Source organism: Taeniopygia guttata, chromosome 19 (genome assembly GCF_048771995.1).
Source record: "Taeniopygia guttata chromosome 19, bTaeGut7.mat, whole genome shotgun sequence".
In the NCBI taxonomy this organism is placed as follows: domain Eukaryota; kingdom Metazoa; phylum Chordata; class Aves; order Passeriformes; family Estrildidae; genus Taeniopygia; species Taeniopygia guttata.
The window spans coordinates 4,991,536-5,016,352 of NC_133044.1; the positions used below are offsets into that span (position 1 = coordinate 4,991,536).

The 24,817-nt window shown below is 43.6% G+C and overlaps 1 protein-coding gene and 2 non-coding genes across 3 annotated transcripts; all 3 read left to right on the forward strand.

The window, feature by feature from the left end:
* The first annotated feature begins 4,819 nt into the window (after positions 1-4,819).
* On the forward strand, positions 4,820-24,816 carry NCBP3 (nuclear cap binding subunit 3). Its single transcript, XM_002196870.6, has 17 exons — positions 4,820-5,086; positions 6,667-6,732; positions 7,480-7,585; positions 8,484-8,609; positions 10,510-10,638; positions 12,868-12,941; positions 13,801-13,909; positions 14,619-14,718; positions 15,031-15,137; positions 16,169-16,454; positions 17,138-17,295; positions 18,459-18,623; positions 19,130-22,881; positions 23,456-23,479; positions 23,917-23,986; positions 24,147-24,264; positions 24,663-24,816. Exons 1-13 carry the CDS (start codon positions 4,934-4,936, stop codon positions 19,363-19,365), a joined length of 1,815 nt encoding a protein of 604 aa, XP_002196906.4. The 5' UTR covers positions 4,820-4,933; the 3' UTR covers positions 19,366-22,881; positions 23,456-23,479; positions 23,917-23,986; positions 24,147-24,264; positions 24,663-24,816.
* On the forward strand, positions 23,727-23,800 carry LOC115497832 (small nucleolar RNA SNORD49). The gene has a single exon (XR_003963409.3). It is a non-coding gene; the product is annotated as a small nucleolar RNA SNORD49 (small nucleolar RNA).
* LOC115497838 (small nucleolar RNA SNORD65) lies at positions 24,518-24,591 on the forward strand. The gene has a single exon (XR_003963414.1). It is a non-coding gene; the product is annotated as a small nucleolar RNA SNORD65 (small nucleolar RNA).
* Position 24,817: the final 1 nt, after the last annotated feature.

The window sequence follows — 24,817 nt, forward strand, 5'->3', positions numbered from 1 at the left end:
GGGTCCAGCCCGGGAACGGTGCGAGCAGAGTGTGAATCCCGGTAATCCCGGCACTGATCAGCTGGGAAACACCGCTGCAGTCACCGGGTCCAGCCCGGGAACGGTGCGAGCAGAGTGTGAATCCCGGTAATCCCGGCATTGATCAGCTGGGAAACACCGCTGCAATCACCGGGTCCAGCCCGGGAACGGTGCGAGCGGAGTGTGAATCCCGGTAATCCCGGCATTGATCAGCTGGGAAACACCGCTGCAATCACCGGGTCCAGCCCGGGAACCGGACACCGCCCTAGTAACCAGATCAGAGTGCCGCGTCCGCTTGTTTCTTGAACATCTCCAAGCGCGGTGACTCCGCCACATCCCTGGGCAGCCCGTTCCAATGTCTGATGACCTTTTCGGGAAGAAATTCCTCCTGATGTCCAGCCTTAACCTCCCCTGTCCCAATTTGAGGCCGTTTCCGCTCGTCCTGTCCCTTGTTCCCTGGGAGCAGAGCCTGACCCCCACTGGCTCCCACCTCCTTTCCAGCAGTCGCAGACAACCAGAAGGTTCCCCCCTCTTTTCTCCAGGCTCAGCTCTCCTGGCTCCCTCAGCCTCTCCTGGTGCTCCGGATCCTCCCCCAGCTCTGTTCCTTTCTCTGGTCATGCTCCAGCCCCTCCATGTCCCTCCTGCATTGAGGGGACACAGCACTCAAATGTGGCCTTACCAGTGCCCAGCACAGGGGTACAATCCCTTCCCTGGCCCCGCTGCCACACCATTCCTTGCCTACAAAGATGGGGAAGCATCTGGAGAGAAAACCTTATGAGAATGGACTGGGATCACTTGGTTTGTTCAGCTTGGAAAAGAGGAGACTGAGGTCAGACCTCATTGTGGTCTTAAATCCTTCTGAGAGGCAGCACCAACCTGTGCTCTGTGACCAGGGACAGGACTCAAGGGAAGAGCAGGAGCTGTGTCAGGGGAGGGTTAAGCTGGAAATTAGGAAAAGATTCTTCCCCAGAGGGTGCTGGGCACTGCCCCAGCTCCCCAGGGAATGGCCCCAGCCCCGAGGCTGCCAGAACTCCAGAAATATTTCGACAATGCTCTCAGGGATGCACAGGGGTCTCTTTGCAGGGCCTGGATGATCCTTGTGGGTCCCTTCCAGCTCAGTATATTGTGTATATTTTCATCTGTACATTAAAGGCTGCAGCTCACTGTGTTTTCCTTCAGGGCTGTGCCAGCAGCTTCTGTCCTCATCCTCCCTGCCAGCCACATATTCCCACCCCACAGCTGTGCCAGCACAGCTGCTTTTCATGGGACTGCATGAATTGGGCCAAGGAGCTGTTCTGGGTTAAAAATAGCTCTGCAAAATAAAAAGTTTTGTTTTATTCAGGGCAGTTCACTGACTGCATTCCCACAGAGGTCTGCAACAGGGAAGAGCTTAAGTTCCACTGGTGCCACAGAGGAACCATGTGTGTGTGGGCATGGACAAATTAAGAGTTCTATTTGTGAAAACAAAGCAATATTTACCACTTTTAGACTATTCTCCAAGATCTCTTAAATGCCAGAGTAATATCTGTCAATGTGTGTAGGATCCTGCTCCAGCTCTGCTCAGTTCTGTGAGCTTTTTTTCCAGAAAGGAATCTGCTTTTTCAACTGTGTGGTCTCCCTGTTGCAGCACTTGCATAAACAATGTTAGAGCACAGGTGTCCCTGACTGTGAGGGTGCTGTGCTCCTCCTGCATCCAATATCCTGCTTTTTTATAGGGCCCTGTAGCTGTCTCCTGCATGGGACCCTGGCATTATGTCAGGTTCCAGGGTTGTACTGACCTCCACAATATCCCAGTGAGAAAATATTCTTCCTTACAGGTGGGGAGCCTGTGGTTCATCAAATCCATAAGAAAACACCAGGTGCTTGATTTCAGCCTCACAAATGAACATCCTTCCTCTGCTGATGCTGTTCTCTCTCCAGATGGGCTGGAGCTGGGGGTGAGCCTAATCCTTTTGGAGGCCAGTCCCACTTTCCGTGGTGATGTGTGGGGTTTGCTGGCCAGCTTCAGGAATAGCACACACATTTCCATGGGTTTTTCACAGGTTTGAAAAGCTGCAGATCCTTCTTGAGAGCCCAGGACGGCAGGAGAGTTAAATCATATCCGCAGGAACGCTGTCCTTTCTGTTCAGTGTTCACAGACCTCAAACAAACAAATCAACCAATACTTTTTTAGGGCAAAATTCACCATTTTTTTTCTGATTCCTACCAGACCGCTGCAAAAAAGCCTCATTTTTTGAGGGCCCACAGTCTGTTCTTTTTTCCCTCTCCCTTCCCGCTCCCCGTCTCCCGATTTCCGCCAATCCCAAAACTGCGGGAATTGGCGTTTTCCATCAGGTTTTGGATTTGGCTCCCGTTGGGAATCCTGCTGCACGAGCTCTCTCTGGTGGTCAAAGCCGAAAAACCAATAACCCCTAAATCGCTCCCGTGGGTGTTTTTATGCTGGAATGATTCCATAGGATCTTGGAATAGTTTGGATGGGAAGGGACCTCGTACATTATCCAGGTCCGACCCCGAGCCGTGGACAGGGACCTTCCTCTAGGGCAGGTTGAGAGCCCAATCCAACCTGGCCTTGATCGCTTCCAGGTTATCCACAGCTCCTCTTCTACAGTCACCTTCTCACCTTCATTATTTGCAAAAGCCGTTCCTTACTTAGCATTTCTGATAATGACTGGTAGCCTTTCCCAAATTTCTTTTTCCTCCCCTTTTTAAACTCTGCATCCCTCAGTAATTATTACCCTCGCCCCATCCCTGCTGCACAAAGGCTACAACAATGCAGAGCTCTTCTGCCCAAACCTGCTTCCTACAAGTTTGAAAACAATTAACATTTTAAGAATTCAGGTGATCTTTCACAGGCAGAGGGATTGCAGAGAGGAATGTGAAAGTAAAACGAAGCTCTGGGACACTGTCTCAGAAGAATAAAACTAAATCAGCTTGAAATGCCGAAGAATTCACTGTTAATTACAAGATCCAGAAAGGAATGTACAAAATACTAGGAAAACATTTTATTCACTCACCTAACAGTAAAAAGCTCCCAGGTTTGGTTTCCTTCTCCCGATTTTATTGTCCCTACCAGTTGGTCAGAGATTGGTTTTTCCTAAGATCTAAAATTTTGGCAAAGTGTCTAAAGCCACACTCAATCAGTAGAAAGTTTCTTGCTGAGTGCAATGAGTGAATCTTGAAAAGATGCCAAGTATGGAGGGCTGTAGTACAGCAATGTTCTGCCTGAGGTGACATCCAAGGGATGTTAAAACAAAATCAGGAAACACCTGGGTCAGCCCAAGGTTCATCTGCACTCTGCTGGCAGCAGTGCAAGGTGAGCTGGTGTCACATAACCCTGTCCCAACTGCTCCTTGAAGGGTCTGGCTTTGTCAAGCTGGTCTAGATCACATGGCAGTACTGTGTCCTACTTAGAAAAATGAAACTAAAGAAGTTCCATCTCTTGGTTTCTTTTCCCTGTGACCTGAGAAACAGCATCTCTTCCACAGAAATGTTTCCTCTTGCAATTAGTTCAGGCTCAGCTGCTTGCAGGAGGTGCCTGTGTCCTGTTTATTCCTTTTCTTCGCCTCATGTGGCCTGGAACCTGGCTTCACACCTGGCTTGGAAGTGTCACCTGTGCCAGGAGTTCCTACCAGGTGCTGCTGTGGGATGTCCATGCCAAATGAAGCACTTTTGGTGAACAGTGACAGGAACCATTGTGTCACAAGCTCTGCGTGAAGACTTGAGAATAAATAGTCTTGGCGTGAGTGATGGGTAGAACAATCTCTTGATCCTGCTGGAATTTGTGTAAGGGGAGGAGCCTTTATGCTGCCAACTGGGAAATGTCTTTGTGACAAAGTCTAAATTTGAATTTTCCTGGGAAGTGCCATCAGTTGAGAGAGAAAGTTGCGTGTCCCAGGGGGTTTATTTGTAACATGTGCAGAAATGAGGTGTGGAGCAGCCTGAGCTGGAGGGAACGGTCCTGCACCTGGAGAAGTAACAGGAATTCTTAGTGGTGCGATGATAACACACAATGACAGTGGGATGTGGCTGTGTAGCCCGGCAGCTGTGGTGTGAAATAATGATGCCAAGGCAGGAGCAACTCTTCAGCTAGACCAGGGTTCTGGTCTGCTGTGTGTGAGGGAATGGAGCTGGTTAGTGTCAGTAGGGGAATGAATGTCTCATGGGGCCTGGTGAAAGCATGTGGTTTATTTAGGCCAAGAAGAGGCAAGGCTGCTCTCCTGGAACAAGCTGAACACCTTGGGATGAGGGGACAAAGAGAACAACGGGATGCAACACTGCTGAGAACTGCGAGATGACAATTAGTTTGCTTTTATCAGAGGTGTAACATTCCTCTAGTATGGACGGGAAAATTGAACGTTAGAGTTCAGATAGTTTAAAAACACATTTTTAGGGGAAGGATATAAGTTCTGTGTTTGTTCACTCTCCGTGTGCCTTTCCCCAGGGCCGGGGGTACGCGGGGACACGGCGGGGCCGCCCTCTCTGCCCGGTCTGCGTGGCCGTTCTCCCCCGAGCCCCTGGGCCCTGAACCGGCTCCGTCCGGCCCGGGACGTGCTGGGCTTGCGGTGCGCTGGGTTCGCGTTGTGCTTGGCTGCGGGGTGCGCTGGGTCTCTGGGGTGCGCTGGATTCGGGGTGCGCTGAGTCTCGGGGTGCGTTGGATTCGCGTCGCGCTGGGCTCCGGGTGCGTTGGGCTTAGGGTGTGCACCGGGCTCAGGGTGCGCTCAGGGGCTCCGCTGGCTCTCAGGGCTCGCTCGGTCTCGGGGGCCGGCCGGGCCCGCCGCGCTGCGGGCGGCGCTCGGGCCCGCTGCGCTCCGCCCGCCCGGCGCTCCTGGCCGCTCTCCGCGCTCGGAGCCGCCCCGCCGCTCTGTGCCGCCCCGCGCTCGTCTCGCTGGCCGCGCTGGGCGGGCCTGGCGGAGCCATGGCGGCCGTGCGGGGCCTGCGGATCTCGGTGAAGGCGGAGGCGAGCACGACCACGGCGGAGCCGCGCGGCGCCGAGCCCGAGCCCATGGAGGTGGAGGAGGGAGAGCTGGAGACCATCCCTGTGAGGCGCTCGCTGCGGGAGCTCATCCCGGTGAGGCCCGAGCGAGGAGGGGCTGGCTCCGGCGGCTGGATCCGGGGTGTCTCAGCGCTCTGTGGGGGCTTTTGGGGGGATTCTTGGGAAAAGCGGGGATGGGGGAGCGGGAATATGAGGGGACTCGGGGGCGAGTCCTGAGGAAGCGGGCGGGATGTGCTTGGGGACGAGCGGAATAAAGGAAGCGGCGGAGAAGAGGATTTGGGGTGCAGTGTTGGGGTGTGGAGGAGGCTGTGGGTGGGAGGGGGTACAGGGAATGTTTAATGCCGGGATCTCCGGGAATACCTGGAGCAGGGAACAGGAACTGACCGCGGGTAGCAGAGCTGGGAGGGTGGGCTCTGATGAGCGGGCTCTGAGGGTTTCCTTCCCGATGTTTTTCTGCCCTTTTTCCACTCGCTGATTGTTTCTCTACAAGTTTTAGTAGGATTATGTTTAACAACTAAAAATGGCTCAGCGTTCTAAAATCCTAAGTAATCTTTTGCTCTCAAAACTTGGGTGAAAATTGTTTTGGAAGCTAATCTTTAATTAGCTTGTCTACCAACGCGCTTGTGCTTTTACACAACATGTGGCCTGAGAGACAGCATCGTGCTGTACTTCCTTGTGTTCAACCTCAGACACTGTGGGGTTTCAACGTTAAAAATCATGTTTACTTTGCTTTTCCTTTCCTAGTAACTCTGGCCATTTGGCAGCATTAGAGGAACTTTGGTGCTGTTACTAAGAAAAGCGGTTGGATTGTGTGTGTTCTTCTGTCTTTCTAAACTGAGACTAACTTACTTCTAGAAATGGTCCTTTAGCCAAAGTAATTATTGCAGCACAAGTGTAAAGAACTCGTTTACTCCTAAAGAAAGCAGGAGGTGTTCTTCCAGCTCTAAACTTCTGCCAGTTGAGAATGTCAGAATGAAGAGGTGCCATTTTACAAATGCAAACAATGGAGGGCACAGAATTGGGTCATTGGTCCAGGGGCTGTGGGGTTTAGTCCCTCTCTGAATTCACCAGTCCTGACTGACAGAGAGGAGACTTGTAATTTTTCCCCCTCTCATTTCTCCATTTTTACCCCCTCTCAGTATCAAAACGGAAGTATTTCACCTTGCAATTTGGAACTTGGGGTTGAAATAATGATAGGAATAAAATGTTACTTGTTTCATTGTGGATGTGGCTTGCTGTTCTCATTTTATGAGATTAAAAGCTGCAAACTGACATTTCAATAATCAGGTATCACTGTTAAATCTGCTCATGTGTTACAAGGAAATTATACCCAAACCCAAAATCATGGAAGTCTTACTTGGGAAAGATGTTTGATGACTTTTCCTGTATTACTGAGAGAGTAAAAGCTTGGCAGCAGCTGACATAGAAACTAAATTCTGTCAAAGGAAAGAATCCTTACAGTGAGGGAAATTTGGTTCAGTTAATGTGCTTTTGCTTTCATAGACATGAGGGTGCTTCTCTGTCCAGGGATGTAGCTTGGATCAAGGAAAAAAGGATCTGTTTCTTGTAGGAATGCTCAGGTGGATTTTTCAGTGTAACGAGTGTGTTGCTTTCAGTGCTCATTGAGATTTCATCACCATTTTGCTCTGTTTCAGGACACCAGTAGGAGATATGAAAACAAAGCTGGAAGTTTCATCACTGGCATAGATGTAACCTCCAAGGTAATTTTTGTCCTATGGCTCTTCAACATTTTGTCATTTTTGCCACTGGAGAGGTGGAACCATTTCATTTCTTTCTTTCCCAACATGGACAAAGGCTTAGCCCGGTGTTGAGGTCATTCAGTTGCATGAATCACTGCATATTCCAAAGATCCAGAAACATATAGTGCTTCCTAATAAAATTTGGAGAACAAGGAGCTTCTCAGCTCCCAGTTCCCAAAATTGCACAAGTTCCAGGCAGGCTGTTATTCGTGAGCTACATAAGAGGAGCCTGAGTTGCCAGTCTGAAAAGTTCTCTGGAGCCAGTTCTCCAGTGTTAATAAATTCATGCTCAGAGAAACAAATTCACACTTTTGTATATATTAAAAAAACAAGGGAAAAAAATAATACAATCTTCAAAGATGAATTTTGCCTGTGGTAGAAAGGCTTCTTTTAGAAGAGGGGGTTTATTTAATATTTGTTAGTAAGGATTAGATAATGTTCCTGTTCCATAATGGAGTCTGTGTTTTTCAAGCCACCTTGTTTCCCATGCATCCTGATTCCAATTGCTGGACCTACACAAAAACTGTTGTGTGACACAGAAATATTTTTGTGAATTACTTCTACATTCTGAAACCTACAGGTCTCTCCAGAATTAACAGAATTATTAATATAAATTGTTGGCTGTCTGGTAGATTTTAAGTGTCCTCAGTGCAGTTTGTTGAGTGTGCTCCTGACCCCTGTTTGAGTGCACTGCTTTGCATTTTGCAGGAAGCAATTGAGAAGAAGGAGCAAAGAGCCAAACGCTTCCATTTTCGGGCTGAGGTGAATCTGGCCCAGAGGAACGTGGCCCTGGACCGGGACATGATGAAGAAAGGTACAAGTTCATCCAGCAGTCAGGAGCAAAGATCCCTTTAGTTACTCCCTCACTGTGTCTTGACTTGATTTAACCTGCAATATTTCCTACATTCCCAGAGGTTTTGCCAGATTACTGCTGAAAGGAATCACTTTGGGGTTTTTTCACCTTCTCGTTTTGCACATGGTTGTTTTTTAACCTGTTTGACACTTGCCAGTTCACTCCTTGTTTTACCAGCCCCAGCGCAAAGATGACATTTTTGTGTGCCTTATTTACTACTGCTCAATTCCAGGATTCACCTTCTGGATCAGTGCTGCTTTAAGAACTTTAAATGCTCTGTAAAAACCCTGGAGCACCGTGTGGGTACACGTGGAGGACTCTGAGTCCTGTGCCCAGGGAGATCAGACTCTGTGCTGTACACACAGTGAAGCTGCACTGATGGCAAGCTGAAACAGAAGCCAGGAGATGTGTGCACAACAGATTGGTGCTTTTGGCACCCAGTTAGTTCTCAAGGCTTTTTTTTCCAGCTGGCAGCTTGGACCTGCTAAGCTGTGGCCTGGAACAGCTCCCCATCAGGTGATAAAAGTGGAAGTGCTTTGTGCAGGGCCTTGTTTTGTTCTGGCTCTTTAGTACTTAATGATAGCACTTTGGCAGTGTTCAAAGAGGAAAAAAAAAATGTTTTTCAAGCTGTTTGGTTGCTGTGCAATCTCTGTATCTACCAGTGCTTGTAACCTCTTTTAGTTCTTAATTTATTGAAAGTTTTGCATTGTGGAAGAATAAACCAAGTTATGGCCTATGCCATGCTTCTCTTCAATTAGTTCTTCTTTAGTTTATTTAAAGTATTTGCTTTATAAACTCATATGCTAATAATCTGAAAGCTCAGAATAAGTACCAGTTTTGTGTCTTTTCTTCTTTCTAGCAATTCCTAAAGTAAGACTGGACACCATTTACATTTGTGGAGTGGATGAGATGAGCACCCAGGACATCTTTGCCTATTTCAAAGAATATCCTCCTGCTCATATCGAGTGGCTGGATGACACCTCATGTAAGTAAACAGAGTATTTGTAATTCTTACTCTTTTATTTATACCTGGTCACGGCTGTATCTCTAAGGGGAAAAAGAAAAATGTCTAAAATTATGTGCTGTCTCCATCTTGACATAAATAATATATCTGAGAGAGGGTGATTGAACTGTGCAGTTGGGCAGGTTGGGATGGTTTTGGGTGGAGGAGGAGAAGGAGATTTGTTGCCATATTTGTGTAGTGCATGCTCCAGGAGAAATGGGTGGGTGGAAGGAGGTGGCAGCTGGGTGTGATTTCCATAGATTGGAAAAGGAATGCGGGTACACATGGTGAGGGCTGGTTTGGGGGTTGAGATCAGCAAGATCAAAGGTGGTGGCAAGTTGAGCTTTCCTCACTGCCACTGAAGTTCTGCTACAGAAAATGGAACTGGAATACTCTGAGATTGTCCTATGGCTGCAAACCTTGTGCCTGAAATAATAGAAAAAGAAACGAGCCAGTGCAGGTTTTCCAAACAGCTGGAAACTTACTGACAAGCATGGCTAAAATCTGAGAATCAATACCTTCATTCTCTGGAGTGATCCTGAAGAAATTCTGCTCCAGTGCAAGGCAAAATAGCTGGTGACCTTGAAGTCACTGTATATGACAGCTTGAAGTACTGGCACAAGCTGATAGAAAATGTGAAACCCAATGAGCCCTGGGTGGATAATTACAGTACAGAGCTGCTGGATGGACCTGTGCTGATGCATGAGCTTGAAAATGCACAGCTTAACTCTTCATTTCTAAGATTGTCTGTTTTCTTAAATGCTACATGAGTAAATTCATGTGAAAATTGAGGCTTCAGGCTTGTAACAATACCCTTTCATGGTTATTACACATCTTTTTTAATGGTGGATTTTTATGCTGTGTTTGAGTTACCATGTCAGCTACACTTGGTGAAAATATCAAGAAAAAGCTTTTTCTTTTCAGCATAGATTTGCCTCGTGGCAAAAACTTCAGTGTTCCTAACTGAATTACATCTTAAGGTGTGCAAAGGTGGATTTAGTGTTCTGTGTTTCAAATTGATGAATATGAAATGATGGTTTTGGAAATTTGGAGATGGGAAGATGAGGCAGACTGACAAAAAATGTAGATTTATTAACCAATCATTGAAGTTACTACCTGGGCGTTCTTCACCTTGTAATTCTTGTTTGAGTAATTTAAGAGAGATTCTCTATATTTTGGGTCACTGTACAGTCTTCTTAATATCTGTTAACAGCAGAACAGAGACATTTGTTTCTGTATTTTTACCAAGTGCAGAAAGCTTTTGTTCAAATCCTGTTTCTAAGCAGTTTTAGCTCTTTCAATTTCAACATCTATGAAATGCTTTTAATTGGCCTAACAAGTTATATTTTAGTACCATCTGCTGATGCTTAAGGCTCATCCTGAATGATGTTGTGAACCTCTGTACTCTATAATCTGTGCAAAGTGCTGGAGCAGTCTCTTGTTTGCCCCTATTTTCCTGCTTTTTGGAAAAGATTAACAGAATTCTGCATTAAAGTCCAAGGTTCTGTTAAGTTGTCAAAGGCTTCATTCCTGCCCCCTGCTGCTCCCTTAATCACATTTGTGTGGGAACACATGGATCCACTGACCCCAGTCCAGTGCCCTGATTTGCTGTTTTCAGGAAGTCTCTCAAATCTAAGTATTTCAGTGTATTTCAGTGATTTGGGGGGTTTGATCAGCTCTTGTGTTTTGTAATAAGCTGAAAACTATGTGTCCTTCAGCTTACCTGGTGTGTTAAAGAATATGACCTTTCCTGCAAGAGATTTGATGGCTTTTTCTGTAATTTCTGAATTTTTGTCATTGATTTCCTTCCAGCAAGGCAGGGGAGATGTGACTGCTTGATGACACCAACTACATTTGGGTTTTGTGTTTCTGTTTGTCCCAGGTAATGTGGTCTGGCTTGATGAAGTGACAGCAACACGGGCTCTAATAAATATGAGTTCCCTGCCTGATCAGGAGAAAACAAAGAGCAGAGAAAACAATAAGGAGAAGACAGCTGAAAAAACCAAGAAAGGTAGATTGAGATATGCAAATACAGCCATCATCTCATTAAATCAATGAAACTTTAAACTTCTGCTGGGGTATTGCATAATCTAAATTACTGAAGGAGCTTCTATCATATAGTTGCAGGTAAATGTATTCTGCCACTTTAAAAAAGGCTTTCATCTTGGAAACCTTTTGAAGAAGCTGCTTCTTAAAAGGTGGGTTGGAGCCAGACCAAAAGCAGTAATTCAGTCGATACTAAACGTGTTAGATGAGGCTGATACTGAGAGCTGGTATTTATAGTGGGCCATGTGCACAGAAATAGCTCTGTGTGCTGTGCCTGCAAAGCCAGGCAAAGTGGGCAAAAAGCAGGTGTGAGAAAATGGCCTATTTTTGAAATGCCACCTCTAACTCCCTTTTTGATGCACCACCATCCTTCAAGTGTGTCCCTCACAGCAGCGTGACAGTGCATCACTTCACCAGGGTGTGTATCAGCTCTAAATTTGGCTGTTATCCTTTTAAGAAAGAAGTTACTAAAAGGTTGGTTATAAAAGAGCAGAGCAGCACAAGTATGTGTCAGTGTCGTGATCACTCTGGTACCTGACTGCCTTGGTTGTAAATTTATTTTCCTTTTATGTGGGGAAGTTTAAAATCAGAATTTTGCTACCTGAGGACAGTTTTGCTCTTAGGCTGCTGTGAGTGCTGTGGTTGGAGATGCTCTATCACATGATACAGAGCAAAAAAATGTCATATTTATTAACTTTTCCATAGGTTTTGCTTAAAAATGCTGTAGCCAATCTCTCTGTTAGGTATCTGCAGTTTTTCCAAAAGCCTTTCTGGGAAATTTGGTGTTCAAGGCTTTGTTAAACTTATGGATTCTTCTAATTCACCCCCTTTTGCTGCTCCTTTTCTCCACAAAGCAGTGGCTTCTCAACCATCCACATGACTGTAATTTTGGCCTAATGTTGATAAAGCTTCAAGTGATACTTGTTAGGAAATTTTTGGAGATTAGGAACATTGCTTAAATGGAGCATAAACATACCTATTTAATCCTGCTTGCTATGAATTGCATAGTATATTATCATTGCACCCCATCTGAAAATAAGAACTGTCATCTGAATTACTCCTGTTCCTCTGGAAAAGTGGGATATTAGAGAAAGTACAGACTGTTCAATTACATCTTAAGGTGTGAGATCCATACAGATAACCCTGGAGTCATCTGGCTTGGTTACATTCCTTTTTTTAGATGGGAATTTCAGGGCTGTTGTGACATTTAGGGAAGCAAGAGATTGGTCTGTGCTATGAGAAACTTCTAATTTGTGAGGCAGAAAAATGCCTGAGTACTCTCCCTGATGGACCTTAATTATTTTGGTTTGAATTTGGGTAATTTGTTGACTTAAATTCTCTCTTTGGTTTCAGTTTGGTTAATCATGCTTTGTTTTCACTCAGGAGTATTTTCAGGATCTTTTGAACAGCTGCCACTCTCTATTTTAAGTTTTTAAGTCTATTGTTGGACTTTTTCATTATTTAAGATAATGAACTCTGAAATATAAAAGAGAGAATTTTTTAATCTTAGGTCTGTGAAGTACTTTGAGATCTCTGCAAATGATATTGGCATATCACACTTCTTAGCTGTCCACAGTCATTACTTTTTTACAATATTTTTTTTCTTGGGGGCTTTGGAAAAAAAAAAACCAGCATGAATTGTCTTACACTGAGCTAAAAAGAACTGAGAAATCAAAGCAGCTCACAATTTTAGCAGTTCTGGAAGCATGCATTTATTGTTTAGTTATTTCACAGCAAAATTAAGTCACTAAGGTTGGTTTTTTTCCTTTTTACTATTCTCTCTCTCTAAGCTTTTGATTAATAACCTGGTTTACACTGTTAGTATTGGATATTTGCAGGCATTTGAAAAGGAGATGGAGGGAAAGGCTTTTATGTGCCTTTAGTGCCTTGGCATTGCTGATCTCTGATTTTGAACACACTAAATCCTGACAGGCAGTGCAGTTGCATTTGCTTTCAAAGAATTAAATTAATGATGCACATGTGCTGCTGCAGGCACAGAGCTCTGAATTTCACTGTGCTCCACTTTTCCATAGGCATTCACTGCTTTGATTATTCCCTAGGCTGCTCAGGAGGAAGGAAAGCACCTTCAGGCTGATTTCAGACAATGTAGGTAATCATAAATCAAATGAAGCTGACACACTAAAATGGAGCTTGGTTTTGTTTTGTTTTTTCTTTCCCCAATTATTTTCCTTAGAGAAACAGGAGGAAAGCTCTGATGATGAGACAGAAGAAGGAGAGGTTGAGGATGACAATCCCAGTGATGTTGAGGTCAGTACAGAGGGGAAGTGGAAACTGCTGTGGAAGTTCTGCTCTGGCTGGTGTGAAGTTTCACAGCATTTTAGGTTTCTGTTTGCAATTCACAATTTAATTATCAAAATAAATGAGGTGGGGAGTGAGAGGGAGTGCAGGTGGTGGTAATCCCAATGTAAAGTGCTTTGTGAAAATAGATTTTGGAGAGTTTAAGAGTGAACCTGGCTTCTCTTTTCTGCTGAGAGGAGGCAATGAAAGAACAATAATGGAAGGCAGTGACCTTTCAGCAGGGAAAGTGCTTAGAGCCCAATGGGATTTAGGCTGCCCATGGATCTGTGGGAATCAGCACACACAGTGATGTCCTGGCAGCAATTTAATCCTCACTGCCTGAGTGTATAATAGGTGTGATTAGGATTGGCTCAGTGAACACTCCTACATCATGGACGTCTGAATTGGAGTTTCTATAAAGCAGCTATAAATGAAAAAGAAGGGTTTTTAATCATTGTGCAAGGGCATGAGAACCTGTTAATAATATAATGTAGATACGAAACAGGAAGAAAAATTAATTTTTTTCAGTGCCCAAGTTTTTCTATTTATTTTCAGCATTTCAGTCAGTAATATAGAGTCACTTGACAATTACTGGATTTAATAACCTGAGTTAATATTATGGAGCAAGATAAGTATCTATTTTAAATTTTCAGGACAATTTACATTAAAAATTAATGTCAGCTTGTCAAGAAAATAAAGCAGAGTTCATTTGAACATCATTTGAAAAGTGGCTTTCTTCATAATCCTTGATTACTTCTCTGTAAGCAACCCATTTTTGTTCAACAGTCATTTGATTTTTGAGTCCAAAATACCTTTTTTGCCCCCAAAGTTGGATGCCCTCTCCCAAGTAGAAGAGGATTCTCTCCTGCGTAATGACCTCCGCCCTGCCAATAAACTGGCTAAAGGAAACAAGCTATTCATGAGATTTGCTACTAAAGGTAAATGACCACCTTAACAAGCACCCTCAGTTCACTGCTTGTTGTAGTTTTATTTGTTGCCTAATTAATGACTTAAAGTGCCTACTTCTTATTTTAAAGTGTGATTTTTTTTTTTTTGCTAATTGTTAGGATTTTGCCATAAATGTACATTTCTTGTGTGAATTATATCCAGTTCAAGTTGTATGAAAATTATTGTACCTCAGGGCAGTTTTCCCAATTCCATGGAATAGGAATGATGCCTTTTTCCAGAAGTAAATTCCACATTTTATAAATATGGATACAACTTGAGATGCCAATGAGGGATTAGTAAAAAATTTTGCTAAATATTCATTTTATTTATGAATAAAATAAAAAGCCATATAATTTCTGGACCATGCAGGAAGTGGCACATTGATTAAGAAAAGAAAGGTGATGAGGAAGGTGAGTGGAAACTCCAGCAGTGACAGGGGGATGTAATGCCCTGTTAAGCTGATCTGTAGAAACCTAGTCTCCCTGGAATTAAGTTTCTAGACACTAATAAAGCTGTGGTGGTAGGAGAAATTCCAGAGGTGTAAGCAAAATTGAATCCTTCATGGAGGAGGGTGAAGTAATTCTGATTTTAAGACACACTCAGTCTCACTTTTTGTCTTTGGATGATTATTTATTTTTATGCTGTGCTGTAAGTTATACTCTAAGAAGGAAAAATTCCTATAATTTATGCTTTTTGCAGATGACAAAAAGGAGCTGGGAGCTGCAAGGAGAAGCCAGTATTACATGAAATATGGCAATCCAAATTATGGAGGCATGAAAGGAATTCTTAGCAATTCTTGGTGAGTGTTGGACAGAGGAATTGGAACATTGCAGGTAATTGGACAAGCTAATCTAAAACTGTTTTAATTTGTGGATTTTCTATTTAGTGTATGTAGATGCTTCAGTGTAAATAAATTTTTTGCAATGTGAGCGTGAATTATAAAGAGAGAATTTTCTCATGAAAATAAAGTTTATGTTCAGACCAGCTGTGACATAAACACGTGTCTGCTGCTAACGGAGGTGATAATTGCACAGCCTTCATCCAGGATTTAGGGGTCATGAATGAGCCATGATTCCTGTGACAGGAATGTCACCCTGTCTCTGGTTTTCAGGAAGAGGAGGTACCATTCCCGTCGGATCCACCGGGATGTGATCAAGAAGAGGACGCTGATTGGGGATGATGTGGGCTTGACTCCTCCCTATAAACATCGGCACTCAGGTACTGGTGGCACTGGGACAGCCCTGGGGGGACACTGGGACGTGGAGGGCTGGGCAGGATCTGGAGCAGTGCCTCACCAATCCCATGGGGTGTGTGGAAGTCTTCTTAAAAAAATAAATCTGAATCCCATTTGAAGAGTTTACAGGAAATTCCAGGGCAGAAGCCTCATTCTGCTCGTTGCTTCCCAAAATAGCTGCTGCTTTTTATGTGACATTTTTCTTTTATAAAATTAAGGGCACAGGGACTGTGGCATCAAAGGCCAAAAGAAGAGATTAATGACTTCTTCAGCCTTCTTGGCAATTTGTCATACTGGCTAAGTCAATTCTCCCAATCTCTAAATGTTGAACAGTAGAGATGAGAAACTTCTCTTAATTAGGCTGGAATATCTTCATCTGCTGCCTGAGGTAGAAAAACAATGGATATAAAAATCTGACATGAGACAAGTGCAGTGTGATTGGCCTGTTAAAAATACAGCCAAGGATGTGACAAATGTCATGGAAGATTTTCCATGTTGGTCGTGTAGTGCTGTCTGAAGAGATGTCTGAGTGCTGGTGATGACTAAATTGAAATTGTTTCTATTTAAATCAGTGTCTGTGATGAATTCATAATGATGATACCTGTGTTCTTTTTGGCATTGCTGCTTGCAGGACTTGAAAGGTTTTTTGCAGAGACAGCAGCTGGTATATTAAACCCTGTAAGATCCTGGGAATTGTGCTTATCTTAGGAAGGAAGAACTGCACCTTCTACAAGAGGCAGTTGTACTTTAATTACTGTGTCCAGCTTTGTGCTTGGCCAGGCTTCTGAGGGTGTGAACACCAGGGACACTTTGTCCTGTGTCAGTTTTGTGCCATTTATTGATTCCAGTTAAAATATTCTGCAAAATATTCTCTCTCTTTAAGAAGAGAGAACTAAAAGAACTTCAGACTCATCTGTAGGAGATCATTAATTACAGTGAGGTGATTTTCCTTCAGGTTTGCTTTTCAAGTACTTTCTAAAATTCACTTGATCAGAACGAGTTTGTTTTGCTGCAGGCTTGGTAAATGTTCCCGAAGAGCCCATCGAGGAGGAAGAGGAGGAGGAGGAGGATCAGGATATGGATGAAGATGACAGGGTGGTGGTGGAGTACCGGGATGAGCTGCAGGCTTTCAGGCAGGCGCGGGAGCGCAGCGCCGCCAGGAGATCCAGCGCCAGCGCCTCCGACTCGGATGAGATGGACTATGACCTGGAGCTGAAAATGATTTCCACCCCCTCGCCCAAAAAAAGCATGAAGATGACCATGTATGCAGATGAGGTGGAGTCACAGCTGAAAAACATTAGGTAAAAGTTTCTTAGTCCTTAAAAGTAGCTGTGAAGAGTTTTCCCAGTTTTAGTACAGAGCTGTCGAAGCTTGAAGACAAACTTGAAACTGTTTTTCAGCTCTTAATATAATTTTGTAGTTGATATTCTAACAAGAAATACAGAGACTATGCTTTTAATTAAGCAGCTTTTTCTGCAGATCTCTCTCTCTTCTTGCTTATTAATAATAATGAAACTTGAAGTAAAATCAAGAGAAATTTATGGAAACAACCAAAATTAACAGGGAAAAATGACTCCTCTTTCTGTTTTCTCTTTGCCCCTTGCTCTTTTTCTCAGAAAAAAAAATAACCCTCAATTGTTGATGACAAAAAGGAATTTATGTTCATTATGGGCTTACTAACCAAAGTTGTATATATTGTAGATGAATAAAATAGCATGTGTCCTTTCAGTAAGGTGGTTATACTCATTATAATGTCAACAACTTTTAAATGCCTTGAAATGGATAGAGGTATTAATGGAATTATTGTTATATTTAGGATTCTGTCTTGAACAGCTTCTAAGCATTGCTTTTACTTCTTTTTCTCAGCAGAGAAATCCTGATTATTACTATTTTCTATGATGTAATTTTCCATATAAGAAGACTTAAGAACTATACTAGATTGAATTTTATTTAGGGGACATCAAATCTATGATTTGTTTTTTAGGAATTCCATGCGAGCAGATAGCATAGCCACCAGCAACATCAAAAACAGGATTGGCAGCAAAGGATCCTTGGAGAAAGTTGCAGATGTGAGGCTCCTGTTGGAAGAGAAACGTCAGAACAACTCTGGGCCACGGCAGCCAAACAGCACTGTCAAATCAGGTAATTCTGTCACTTATTGCTGGGCAGAATTGTCACTAAAATACATTTATTTCACACCTGTGCTCCACTGCAGATAAACTGCATTCACAAAGTTTGTCCTCATTAGGAGCTTGAGGTGGGAATTGCTTTGGGGAAAAAAATCAAGGACACTTTAGTGAAAGCTTTTTTAGTGATGTTGATTTCTATCAATTTTCTTTGCCTGTGCCAATTTCCCCTCATTTTGTCCTTTTTGGTTTGCTCCCTCCTTGAGGCAGAAATTCTGTGCACCTGAGAAACAGCACACAAATAAGGTCATGCACAAAATCAAATGTAAAACACTGACTATACTTAAAAATACACATAAATAATATGTATTATGTATTTAATATATTAAAATATATATTACATGAAGATGGGTGTTTTTGCATTTGGCAGGATTTATTTCTGAGCATACATAACTTACCTATTTGACTTAAACATGTATAATTTCAGCTGCTTCTGACATATGTAATACTATCTGACTGATAAATGAAAAATACCTTATTGTATCAATGAAATGTCAAAATTATGTTTGTATATTTTACTCCTGCCCATTTTGGGCCTCTGACAAGTTGACACATGATCCTAAAATTCCCTTTGCCTTAATATTTTTGTCTGGACCTTCTGTAAGATTGGAAACATCCAGCTAAGCCAGGCAAACTTCAGAATACAAAATTCACATCAAGGGTTAAGTATCAGTATCTTTAGTATTCTTTTTCTTTTATTCTGCCAAATACCAAGCAGTGGTAGAATTCTAAATCAAGGTATCTGTTACTTGAAAAGAATTGTTGAAAGCAGACCAGTTTTCATGGAATTTTACCTCCTGATGGATATTTACACACTCTGCTGCTACACCAGAAAAGCAGCAGGCCATGGGACAACTTAGGTTTTTATCTTTTGGACAGAGCACAAATTGAAAAGATGAAATGTAAAATTTATTGCCAAAACTGAAATGAAATCTGGCTAAATTGTACTGCAGAAATTTCCAGGAAATCTGAGTGCGAAAGACTTAAATGAACAGGCTAAAGAAAAGATAAAAAACAGAGAATGTCTAGTTTCAATAGTGAATGAGCATAAACTGAGCTGGCAGAGTAAATGCCACAGGATTTTTTTTTTGTCATTTTAATCACTGTAAATATCCCCAGATGTAAGGCAGAGACTGGGAAAAAGGCCACACTCTCCAGAAATCAAAGCTCCAAGCAGTACCAGTGCCCCTCGTCGAGAACCAATCTCAGATGTGCACAGCAGGCTAGGAGTCCCCAAACAAGATGTGAAAGGCCTCTACTCTGACACCAGAGAGAAGAAATCAGGTTAGTTGTGTGCAGAAAATGTTCTGCTGCACTTCCTTTTGGTTTTGGAGTCCAAGAGAAATTCCAGCAGAAAGCCATGAAGGGGTGAAGTTGAATGAAATTCAGGATAAATTAGCAAATGTTTGTTCAGAGCTTTGAAATCTAAGAACGTGTAGGGAGGAGCTGGGGGGTTTTGGGAGCAGTATTTTCATGGAGGTGGGCTGAAAATCAAGGACTGCTTTCAAACTGTGGGCACTGAAACAAATGTCAGGATTGCAGGGGCACTTCAGGTGTGCATTAAACATCCTCTGCAAATAGGGAACAATGAACAAGGCTGCCCTGAGCCTCCTGCAGCTTAATTTCAATTACTCTTCAAAGTGTAATCAGTTCCATGCCAAATATTAAAGTGGGAGGAATAGGAAGGGTTTGAAGAGTTGTAGTGAGTTTAAGAATTGGTTCCTTGACTTTTCCCTCTCAGTCTTGTCTGGTTTGGCTTTTTAAAAAATGTTTATTTTTCATTTGCTTAGGTAATTTATGGACCAGATTGGGGTCTGCTCCGAAGACACAGGAAAAGACTCCAGAGAAAGCTGAAAACTCTGTGGCGTCTCCAGAGGAAGATGACTCTGAGCTGCAGAGGGTTTGGGGTGCTCTCATTAAGGAAAAAGAACAGTCCAGGCAAAAAAAGAGTCGCTTGGATCATTTACCCTCCCTACAAATCGAGATCAGCCGGGAAAGCAGCTCTGGCTCAGACTCTGAATCATGACTGGGCTCACAGCCTGACCCTCCAGGTGCTGACTGCAGCCTGGCAGGATCCCCTTTGCCCAAAAGCTGGACACTGGCAAAGACTCTGCAGTGAAGGTTCCAGAAGTGTCTCTGTTCCTTTTCTACAACACGAGAGGCATAAACCACTTGAAACTTAAAGCAAAGACAATTGTCTGGAGTCTTTGGCTGGCCCTGTGCTCTGTAGGGCATTGTCATCTCTGTTTATGACAGCAAACCTGTAGTGAATTGTAGCAAAACATTTTCTCCCCCCAGCTTTGAACTTAAAAGATGAGGCAGAAATGCTCTGTATTTTTAAGGAGACCTTTTCTGTTCTCAATGTTTTCATCATGGAGGCTTTTAACAAAGTGTTTTACATACTTCATCCAAAGAACAGGGCGTTTATTTCATGATCCAGATCATTGCCTTGCCCTTCTGGCTCTTACCAGCACCTTTCCTTTCCTCTTGAAGTAATAACAATAAATCTTCCTGGGTGGGCAGCCAGCAAGGATAAAGCATGAAGGGACTGGTTTTCACATTCCCTTCTTCCAACACACTGAATGTAAATCCAAGTTACACGTTTTATTACAGTTAAATTCCATGTAGGTATCCCAGTGGCACCACCAGAATCCAAGGAACCCTGCTCATTTATTTTGGTGATGCCACGTTCTGCTGTAGCAGGGATTAAGATGTTCAGGATTGCAAAGTTGAATGTTTGACAATTGTGTAAACCCCTGAGGGTTTGGGCGTTGTTTTTTTGCTGTTGTTCCATGAGGAGAGATTATGTTCCTATCATTCCACCTGGATTATGTCCTGAAGAAATCCAACAGCTGGAAAGCGTTTTTATATTTGTGAGAATCTTCCCATTGGCCACGGTGAAAGCTCTAGTGGTGTTCTCCTCTGTGCTGTTCTATCCATGTAGAAGTGAAAGAGAAAAGGAAAACTTTAGGATCACTGTCTCCTGTCAATATTTTGGATGTTTTTCCTGTATAGTACACGTGGATGTGGGCATGGGTGACTTGTTCCACTCAGCTTTTTTACCTGCACATTTTCATCCCTCCCTGGGTAGGACAAGGGTTTGATCATTGTGCAGCTGCTATTTTTTTCACGTTGCCAGTAATTCTGAGTGAGGAATAATGCAAGCACATCACATTCAGGTAAACAACAAGTAGCAAAACCATTGTAATAATCTGAAATCTGTTCGCATTATCCCTGTTCCTTGGTTTTTGGTCAGTCCAAAATATCTGTGAACTACTCTTCCCATTTCTGCTTTTTAACAAGCAATGTTTTCCCTTTTTTTTTTTTTTTTTGCCCCCGCTGTTTTTGTACTAAGTTGAAGTAGGTTTGAGATTTCAGCAAAGAATCTGCAAAATTAACTTTTCTTATGCTTTATGTGTGATGATAGCAGCATGTCAAATGAAAGGTCAAATGACAGGCACAGTGACTGAAGGGGCAGTCTGGGGGCTGACCAGGCTTCAAGCCTTACTCTTTCCTTGTTTTGTGACACTCATCCTTGATTTTATATTTAATTATTGAATATATAAATGTCTCATAAAAGTACTGTTGAGAGAAACGCCTGCAATGTCTGATCACTGTAATAACTCATTTTAAACGTGTGCTTTTACTGATATCCTCTCCCCAGGCTTTCCCAGAGAATCACTCCCATCTCTCCAGGTACTGATAAAATTTATTTCACTAGTATCTTTTTGTCAGTAAACCTTTGTGTTGTGTCACTGCTTTGAAGCCATTGGGACTTTTTTTATTTCCTGAAAGGAATCAACCACCTCATCCACCAAAGCTGGATTGTTGGAAACCCTTGCATGGTGTTTCCGTGTCAGTAGTCCTAATTTAAACCTGGCAAAGGATAAACTGATGGGAATAGAGGATCTCTAGCTGATCTAAAAGATGTGTGAAATCAAACACAGGTCTGTGACCCTTAAATCTGCTTCTGCCTTCCAGGTTGTCAGAAATATGCTTTAAAAGTTCCCCCACACTGGCCAGGACTGTGGTTTTATGGTTTTGGTGGGGAGGTTTGTGTGATACTGAGCACACAGGAGCTTAGGTGCCACAAAAGTTGACGTTTATTGTTTAAAGGACTTGTAGAGAGGGTTTTGTAATTGAATGTTCCTAGGTTTTGCTTTTTTACAATGTACAGAGAAACCTTGGAGAGTGCTGGTATCAGGAATTCTTTCCAGCTTTGGGCTTCCTTAGTTACCTGAACCAGAAGTACAGGGATTTGGTAATTAAAATTGAGCTCTAAATTTTAAGTCAATGCTTTTCCCTCAACGTTTTAATTTCCATCTGAAAATTACTTGATTGAGAGATTGCAAAGAGAGTTTTATTCCAAGTTCCCTTCTCTTTGTGTTCAGCTGTTCAATCCTTAGCTAATGTGATTTTTCACTCACCTCCCAGCTATCATCACCTACAAGAATTGGATGCAGAAATTGATGTTTGATAGACAGGACCTGTGTATTTCACTAAAATGTGTTTTATGTTGAAAATTGCAAAAACTGAGAATGTTTGCTTTGGCTCTTGTTGGGGGATATGAATTTTAGGTGATTTGTTACAGCACCACACTAATCCTTCTTCTAGAGAGTTTTTGCTGTTTGGAAAATGTGGATTTTTGATAAATAATTCTTCAGGCTGACTGAACACTTGGTGTTGAGGGTGAAATTTTAAAGCAAAGGTGACTTTGTGTTTCTTTTTAAAACGATGGCTGATGCATTTAACAGAGGGAAGAGCAAACCAAAACACCCCTATTTTCAGCTCAACACGACATAATGTGAAAAGAACGGAACTTTTATTTAAAAACAGCTGTTTTGTTCTAAATAAAAGAGGCCTGAAATCGCTCGACCTCTCCAGTGTTCCTGGAAAAGGCAGAACTCAGGGCAGGGCCGGTGCTCGCTGGGGTTGTGCCCGGCTGGGGCCGACACGAGGGTCCCTGCCCGAGGCTGTCACCTGTCCCTGCCCTGATGTGGTGCCTAAACCTGGGGTTTTTTTGGGATTTTTTGGGGATTTTTGGGGTTTGAGCGATGCCCGCCCCGCCCCGTTCCCTCACGTCCCACACGGGAGGAAATGGGAGCCGCGGTGCACCCCCGCCTGTGGAGGTGGCACAGCCCGGCCCCGCCGCGGGGTGGTACGGCCCAAGGCTTTATAAGCGGCCGCGCTGAGGATTCGCGCCCTTTCGCGCCGTGCCCTTGGAGGAGCTGGGATGAGGGCACGCAGGGCTGGGCTCAGGGCCGGACTCATGGCCTGCAGGGCGGGCAGCGTGGCGGCGCAGGCCTGGCTTGCCGAGCAGAGCAGCGCCCGTACCGCTGAGCGAGCTGCAGCGCTCACTCCCCCAGCTCGGCAGTGGTAGCGGCCGCCGGGCCTGCCTGGGCTGCGCGGGCCGGGCCGCACCATTGGAGGGGCGGGGGGAGGGCGCGTGGCGCCTCACGGCCCTTGTCCCTCAGGCCGCCATGGAGGCGGCACCGGCACCGCGACCCCGCCGGGACCCCGGCAGGGCCAGGAACCCTCCCCGGTAAGTCGTGAGGGGCTCGGCCGGGCCGGGGCGGTGTGTGAGGGGCATCGCCGCAGAGGGTGGCGGTCATGCGGCCCTGCCCGCGGCTCCGTGAGGGCCGTGCCGGTAACGCTGCACCCAGCGCCGCCCATCCATTTTTGTGGCACTGCAGCCATAAAAATCAGCGATTAGATCCCTTTTTTATTATTTTTCGATATGCTAGACCCTTCTTGTGTAATTACTGGAATAGATGCGCTTTCAGTTTGAAAATTGCCCTGTTGGTAAATGTAATCCTGCGATCTGCACGATCTTCTTACACTACCTAAGTTTACATAGCTCTAAATTTTTTCTTGTACTACTTTAAGTTTACATAGTTCTAAATTTTCTTATTAAGAATTATTTAGAGAGGATTGCTGACTATTAGTAGCTGTTTGCTATAAATATTTTAGTGATTCATATCGACTTAAACACGGGTGGAAGCACAAGCAGAGTTGGTCATGAGGGTCTGGTTTTGTTCTTGTTTTTCCCTGCATAAATCTACTTCATACTGTTCAAAAGTATTCTACTAACACTTCTCTTGCTTTTACTCCCACAGCAGAAAGATGTCTTGAAGTAAAGAGTAAGTTAAATTTTACTTTTTTTTAATATTAAGGTGTGCTAAGTCGTTAAAAGGGGTTCCAGGCCTTTAAAAGTCAAAAATAATCTCAAAAAATTACATCTTAAGTTAAATAAAAACTCAATAATACTGATTTTGTGTATGCATAAGTTCAAAAGTTAATACCTCATACACAGGGGGGAGATTGTACAACTGTTTGAGGTGACTGCTGGTGTTTTGAGTGATTAATTAGAGGAGTTAATTAACAGCTGTTAATGATGATAACCCTGAATAGGAAGTGCCGTCAGATGCGAGAACTGACGATACCCTGGTTCTGGTCTGAAATACAGCTATACACAGGAGCCTAAACCTCCAAATTCATCCTCTAGAACCCAGCAAGCAGCTTGCTGTCCAGGAAAAAAAAAATCTCACTTTGTCCCTCTGTCCCACTTCCTCTGCAGAGCCAGGCTTCCCACCTGGATGTGACACAGCAGGGCTGGGAACAGCTGGGGAGGTGGCCCTGATGTGAAGGTGAGTGATGGCTTTCAGTGCACTACAAAGAACTCTGTGCCAGGTGAAATGCAAATTTATAATTAAGTTTATAGGCTATAAAGAGCTTGAGATGTGGATTTTTACTTGGTCTGTGTTCCTTAGAATTGTAAGCCTGATCTGTATTTTCTGATGCATTTAGGTAGAGCCTGCAGGTCTGTGCTGCCACGTGCTGGTGGTTGATGTCCACCCACTGATGGGACAGCTCTTCCCAAGTCCTGTGGAGGGCTCTGACACAGCAGAGCAGGAGAATCTGCTGGGTGAGTTTAATATTTATTGTTCTCTGAGCTGAATGTGGTTGGCTTTTGGCTGCAGTCTCAAAAAGAGACTTAATTACAGATTTAGAGCAGAAATTCTGCTCTAGATGTATAATGAATGAAGTTCTAGGCAAAAAAAAAAAAAATTCTTGGACTAAAACGCAGGCAGTAAATGTATGAGGGCAGCTGTTCCTGCACTGTAGACAGAGATAAAAGTCGTCTTCTGCCACAAATGTGTTCCTTTCCCTGTGATATCATGTGATGAAACTAACCCAAATTTGCTGGAATTACCGGCAGATTGACTGGTGGTGAGCAAAAGGTTTTCTGATGATATCTGACTCATTAACGAACCCATTAATAATGATTAAGGCTGGTTACCTGACCCTGCTCCTGTGTTCCAGGTGGTGCTGCTGGAAACATCTCTGAGGCAGAAGGACTCCAACAAAACACCTGGGCTTGAGGATTTGGTGTAGACACATTTTCTGCCTGTTACAAAGTGGTAACAGTTAAAGTGTTTATTATTACATGTACATTAAAACAATTTTTTAAAACCCAC

Coding starts and splice junctions, on each gene's coding strand:
- NCBP3 (XM_002196870.6), top strand. CDS start 4,934: ATGGCGGCCGTGCGGGGCCTGCGGATCTCGGTGAAGGCGGAGGCGAGC. Junction 8,610..10,509: donor GTGGCTGGATGACACCTCAT/GTAAGTAAACAG, acceptor TGTTTGTCCCAG/GTAATGTGGTCTGGCTTGAT. Junction 16,455..17,137: donor TCACAGCTGAAAAACATTAG/GTAAAAGTTTCT, acceptor TTTGTTTTTTAG/GAATTCCATGCGAGCAGATA.